This window comes from Coturnix japonica, chromosome 5 (genome assembly GCF_001577835.2).
Source record: "Coturnix japonica isolate 7356 chromosome 5, Coturnix japonica 2.1, whole genome shotgun sequence".
Lineage (NCBI taxonomy): Eukaryota > Metazoa > Chordata > Aves > Galliformes > Phasianidae > Coturnix > Coturnix japonica.
Genome location: NC_029520.1, coordinates 34608276 through 34614389, shown reverse-complemented (window position 1 = coordinate 34614389; position 6114 = coordinate 34608276). Strand labels below are relative to the sequence as shown.

Genomic DNA, 6114 nt, shown 5'->3' with positions numbered 1-6114 from the left:
TAACAGGAAGAGAAAGGTTCACAGGGAAGAAGCACCTGTTTCTCTTGAACAGCTTTAACTGAGCATTAAGTCTATGGAGGTGAAAACCTGACTGGTATCAGCTCAGCAAACTGCTCCTGCACGATGTACTTAATGCCTGTCACCTCTAAGCATTTTATTGGGGATTTCTGTAAGTTGTGAAATGCCTGGAGAGGCAGAGCTGGGTCAGAAACTTCACGTTCAGTCAAGAATCAGAAAGTGAAAATGCAGCATGTCTCTGAGAGTGGGATCGTACCATGGTAGAGGAAGCTGAGCCAGATGGAGTAACACAGCTTGGGTAACCCTAACTGTGACAGCAAAACAGCAGGGCAAATCTCTGCTGTCTTACGTTACCTGAGAAATTAGCTCAGCAAAACAGGGTGAAGCGCTCAAGGCTAGCTCTGAAACAAACATAATGAAGTCTAGTGATTTAATTTCAATAGCTACTTTTGCTTAATCTACAGTTTCAATTCCAGCATCAGCTCCTTGCCTGTTACTTAAGGAAAGTCCCCAGTTGATTTATTTTACCGTATCAAAAGCTTTTGTATCTATCTACCCCAGTGACCATTTGTTGACTTTTAGGATCCACTAAACAATAAGAAAAAACATACTGCAAGGAAAATGGAATCAATACTACAAGACAGTCAGTGGTACTGAATTTCTTAACTACTTTTTAATTCAGTAGCATTTTCATTAATTCAAGACTGTGGGAATACAGCTTTCAGTTTATTCCTTTCTTACCCCTTTTCTTGTCACCTCTTGCTATCCTCTTATCACCCTATGTTAATAAGTTCTGAAGTTAAAGCATTGCTCTTATTTTCCAGTCGGTTTGGATACAGTGAAGTCTTTTCCCTTGTTTTGAGTCTGTTTTTCTCTCTTCTCTGGGTTTGCACATTCTTATACATACCTGGCTGACAGTGCAGTACTGACCCTTTCTGGGACCTTCGTGTTTTTCTAGGGTGTGCCACAGGATTGGGATCTCTGCCCACATGTCTATAGGTCAGAAGCACTCCAACTTCTTTCAGGAGTCTGGTCCACCCATTGCAGGCTGGGGAGTTCCTTCAGATTCAGGTTTTTACTAATCCAGTTCAATCTGGTTGCTTTTTATCTGTTCTTGTTGTTTTCTTTTTCCCTCAGGCTCCTGTGAGGAGCTGGCGCTGCATTGCTGAAGGATTTGCAAAAGGAGCTGCTGGAACTTTTTTTGTTCCTTGTTTGCTTCCTGTTGCAACTTTCTCATACAAAGTAGTCGTTCTTACTTTGAGAACAAAAAACACTCTGTGACCATTTAAAACAACTTTTTACAAAACAGAAATAGGCTAATATTAGACTAGTCTGAAAATCAGAATCTGGAAAAAAAAAGACAAATATGCAGCAACTGTTACCACTTTGGAGCAGATGCCCTTCTCCAAGTCTGTAGGACATCTATTCCCCCCCAAAGACCCTTTAATAGTTTGTGACAAACAAAGCCCTTCAGCATAAGGCCAAAATAACCAACAACTCCCTTGCACCTCACCCAAGAAGGGGCAGATTTTTGTCACGATCACCTACAATTGCAGCATACAAAATGGAAACAAAATAGATGACTTAAAGAAGGGTTAAAGCCCTGTTTCAGAGGTCCCTATTACCTTGACCTGCAAGTAAACTCCATCTTTTTGATATTAAATCTAGTTGTTGATTTACCTGTTGCACTGCCTGTTGTGAAGTTCCTTAATGTACTGCTTGGTTATTTTATTACTGTATTGGTTTCTAGCTGTAGCTGTTCTTGAATGTTTTAGGTGGAAAGTAAATAGAAGCTATGTTAGGAATCAAGGGGAGGTGGCTGTGGAAATTCCTTCTCAGCTCCTGAAAGTGATGCACTGAAGTACAGTACTATCGCTGGTTGTTATTTGCACTTTTTATCATGAGCCTGAAGATGGAAATGAAGAACTGTGACACGGAGCATTTGTTTCTTACTCCTGCAGTACAGTCCCCTCCGTGATCTTCTCAAAAGTCCATCCTGAAACAATGTAGGTTCCTTGCCTCTGCTAACCTAGTTGGAAGATTTTTCCATGACCTCACTCTTCTGATTAGAAAACTAATTTCCAGTCTAAGCTTATTCATGGCCTATTTTTTGATCTTGTGTGGCATTATTCTTTAATTGAATGTTTTTCTTCTCCTCTTTCCCAAGTCCAAGTCCCGGTTATTGTACATAGTATGTAATCACTTTGACATGGCTGTTCTGCTGCCTGAAGGGCCTGGCCAGTACAGAGCATCTCTGCTGTCCTATGTATGTGAATTGACATACGGACCTGCACAGTAAGTGCTGCTGCTGCTGGTTCTTCTACCCCCCATGAATTTCTGAGCTGAGGTTTATGTGTTGAAAAAGTATTTAATAATGTAGCCTCAAATTCTCCTAATTGAATAACACCATCATTTTTTATGCCTGGATTTCTCAATGGTAGTACATTACACTCTTCTGCTGGTAGGAAATGAGAAGAGGTAGAGAAGGCAGCCCTCAGAAGGGCATCACAATCCAGCACACAGATTTAAGTACAGAAACTTTTATATTCTGCTTATATGTCCTGAACTGTTTACTTACTGTAAATCTTGCTCAACACTCACAGCCAGTGTTGAGAACAAAGAAAGCTGCCTTATCAGCGTTTCCTCTGTGGGGGGAATGAGGGTCTATTCTTGATGTTCTTGCATTTGGGAATGTGTGTCTCAGCTACTTGGGGTGCAAAGCGGCGCCTGCAGTAGGGGCAGGCAGTGTAGTCTGGATTTTCAATGGGAGGGAGCGGAGGCAGGTCAGACACCTTCCCTCCCTTGGACAGTACTTGTTGCACCTGTCGAGCGTGGCGCAGGGTCTGGATGAAAGCCTCATGGTTCTGCTTCCAGTTGTTCCTTCTGGGTGGCTTATTCTGCAGAAGGGAAATGCAGTCAGAGCTGCAGGCACCGCTGCCAGCCTCCATCCTCAGCCTTGCTCTCAGGGTCCAATTCTAGACACCTCTCCCTGAGCACTCTTAGTTGATGTAAAACCTCCCAGGGAAGCTGAATCCCACCAAGCACCAAGGAGGGTTTGATGGAGTTACTGATGCAAACATCACTGCTTAGAAAAGAGCTTGAGAATGAACAAGAAGCAGGCAGTAGCACCAAGGAAATCACTGAATGGCTCAGGTTAGAAGGGACCTTAAAGATAATTGAGCTCTAACTCCCATGCCGTATGCAAGGCTGCTAACCACTAGACTGAGAGATCTAGATGCTGAAGCTCCTCTGAAGGAACAGACGTGCATGTTTCCACTGCCCTCAGATTGCTAGTCCATTTTATTACCTGTTTTTTCAGTCATTTCCCCACAGCCCTCCACTGTCACAGTTCTTTACCACAGCACACCCAGTCTGCCCTGATGAGCATCCTGACTACAGCAAGGAGCGAGTTTTCTCCAGGAGTACCCCCATGATGCATTACATAGACAAGTCAGTCAGAAACAACACCTGCTCATCCCCAACCCGATCAGATTTCATATGGATCCACTTATTCATCTTAGCAAGTGCCTTCCAGAGGCAGTGGCTGGGTTGTGTTCCTCAGCCCTGTGTACTCATGAGGGTGCTCATGTGTAAGAACTAGATCTCAGGGAGAGAGGAAAGTGAGGAGTGTGTGTGAACTAAGGAAAGCTAAGGGACTGCAAGTTACCTGAGGTTTCTCTGAGCCCTTCCACTGCTGAAACTCTTCCAGGTCTGTGCCCCTGGCTCTGGCCTTACTGGAGTCAAATGTTTTCCTCTTGGAGCCTTGGCTCTTGCTGCAGATACTCATGTGTTTCTTGAGCCTGGTGCAGAGAAACTTGCGGCCACAGAAAGTGCACTGTTCAAGCTCCTCCTGCTCCGTGGGGCTGGCAGCCTGCACGCGTGGCATCTCCGCAGGCAGGTGGTCACCATAGTCTGAGAGAGCAGAGGAAGAAGGGCCACCTTTTAAGGCCAGCTCTGAGGACGAGGCTGAACCCTGCCCCGGTATGCAGTCTCGAATTTTGTTGTTGCTGGCCACCAACCGTTCCTTCTTCAGTTTCCCCATAGCCAGCTCTTGGGGATGGAGAGTGGTGCCAGTCTTTGGGACAGTGACCTCTGCAGTCTGCACCCCACTAAAGTCCCCATCGCCCATCTTGATGGGGAATCTTGTGTTTTCCTCTCCAGGGTTCCACATGGCCTTTCGCCTGCGAGTCCTCTCCACTGCTTTGGCTCTTCTCTCCTCTGCCTCCATCAACTCCTTCTCTCTTTGAATCCTCCTAAGTTCCTCCTTTGTTCTCCTCAGCTTCTCTCTGAGAAGAGCCTCTTTCTTTCGGATTTCCTCTTCTAGGGCCTGTCCATCTGCCTCCAGCTTTAGGATATAAGCCAGATCTCTCCTGTACAGAGAGGAATCTGATAGTTTAGTCTCTGCTGTCCAAGGAGGGGACACTGCAGCTAGCTGAGGCTTCCCTGGCAGATGCCTTCCTTTGCTCTTTGAGCTAGTCCTACTATTCAGAGCTTCCTCCATGTATGGGGAACTCCCGAACTGTCCCGTGTTTACTGCAGGAAGGCTCCCAGTGTTGTGGTGAAGAATTGGTTTCAGAGGACAGGAACGATCCACTCCTTCTTTCCGTTTGGCTACTGATTTAGAGGGCAGAGTCTTAACCTGGCTGGCAAGATGCTTTTTTTGCATCCCAGCTGAGCTAGAGCCCCCATGCTGAGAGCTGTGCTTATTGCTTTCTGCAGAAAGAGAATAGGAATAGCTTCGGCTCTTTCGGGCACGGGGATTCTTCAGGCTTTCCTCGTTGTCTGATAGGAATTCATGCTGACAACTGTTCTTTAGGTTTTCCGGAGTGGACTGATGTACTGAGGCTTCAGAATCATAACTGCCTGTCACTGAGAGCTTAGCAGCTGCCGCCACAGAATCCACATATGGAAACAAAGCCAGCTGCAGCTCAGCCATTCAGTGCCTGGGAAAGAGCATGAGGTTAGAAGCAAAATCACTATAGACCAGATTTCATAGAATCATAGAACCCTTAGAGTTGGGAGGGACCTTTAAGGGTCATCTAGTCCAACTCCCCTGCAACAAACAGGGACATTCACAGCTACATCAGGTTGCCCAGGGCCTGATCCAGCCCTATCTTGAGAATCTCCAGGAATGGGGAATCAACCACATCTCTGGGCAACCTGTTCCAGTGCCTCACCCCTCACTGTAAAGCATTATTTCCTGATATCCAACCTAAGAGTATGCAACCTAAGAGTACCCAACCTAAGGGTACCTTATAGCTTGAGGCCATTTCCCCTCGTTTAGTCACCACAGACCCTGCTAAAGAGTCTGTCCCCTTCTCTCCTGCCCTTTAGACACCGACAGATCACCTCAGAGCCTTTTCTTCTCCATGCTGATCAGCCCTAGCTCTTTCATTCTGTAACACTTCCTCCCAGCAGTCTACACGTGTAAGTTCGAATATCGGCATAGATTTCCTAACTGCTCTGGGCTCTGAGCTCTGTCACGTCACTGCAAAGACCCGCATTGCCGAGGAGGCAACTGTGCCCTCGGGCAGCGCGTCCCGAGTCCCGCCCCTACATCCCGCGCTCCGCCCGCCATGACCCGGCCCGTCCATCTCGCTCGGCCCCACACACCGCCTCCCTGCGGGGGGCACAGCATCAAGGCGAACCGCCGCCCCACGGATCGCACACGGAACCGGAGGAGCTGCGGGCCCGGCCCGGCGGTGCGGGAGGAGCCCCCAGCGTTACCTGCACAGTCGCCCCGCCGAGCTGCTTCGCCTCCCGCCGAGCTCATCTGCGTCGCGGCGCCGGGAGCGGCCGGGCCGAGCTGAGCGCACGGAGCCCGGTGCCGGTGCCGGTCCCGCCCGCAGACCCGATAGCGGCGCGCAGCTCCGGCCGCACCGCGCTGTGTTGACGGCCGTTGCCTGGAGACCGGCACGCGGGCGCCACTTCCTGTGCCGCTCTCTCCGCTGAGTCGCGTCTCTATGGAACCTCAGCCACGCATCGGAAGAGGCGCTCGAGGGGTGTGGAGACGCTCTGCTCCTCGGAGGACTCTTCTCTATGGCCGCAGGGCAGCGGTCGGGAGGCGTCACGTATTGTTATCCATGAGGCGGTCAG

General features: G+C 48.5%; 1 protein-coding gene across 1 annotated transcript; it reads right to left on the bottom strand.

The window, feature by feature from the left end:
• Positions 1-669: 669 nt before the first annotated feature.
• Positions 670-6092, bottom strand: ZC2HC1C (zinc finger C2HC-type containing 1C). The gene is made up of 3 exons (XM_015865091.2): positions 5746-6092; positions 3686-4961; positions 670-2915 (listed from the first exon to the last, which is right to left on the bottom strand). Exons 2-3 carry the CDS (start codon positions 4952-4954, stop codon positions 2652-2654), a joined length of 1533 nt encoding a protein of 510 aa, XP_015720577.1. The 5' UTR covers positions 4955-4961; positions 5746-6092; the 3' UTR covers positions 670-2651.
• Positions 6093-6114: the final 22 nt, after the last annotated feature.

What these genes read in the sequence shown, in the direction of transcription:
- ZC2HC1C (XM_015865091.2), bottom strand. Translation starts at nt 4,954, where the DNA reads ATGGCTGAGCTGCAGCTGGCTTTGTTTCCATATGTGGATTCTGTGGCG. An exon ending in AGGGCTCAGAGAAACCTCAG is followed by an intron (nt 2,916 to 3,685) that starts GTAACTTGCAGT and finishes TCCCTTCTGCAG; the next exon opens with AATAAGCCACCCAGAAGGAA.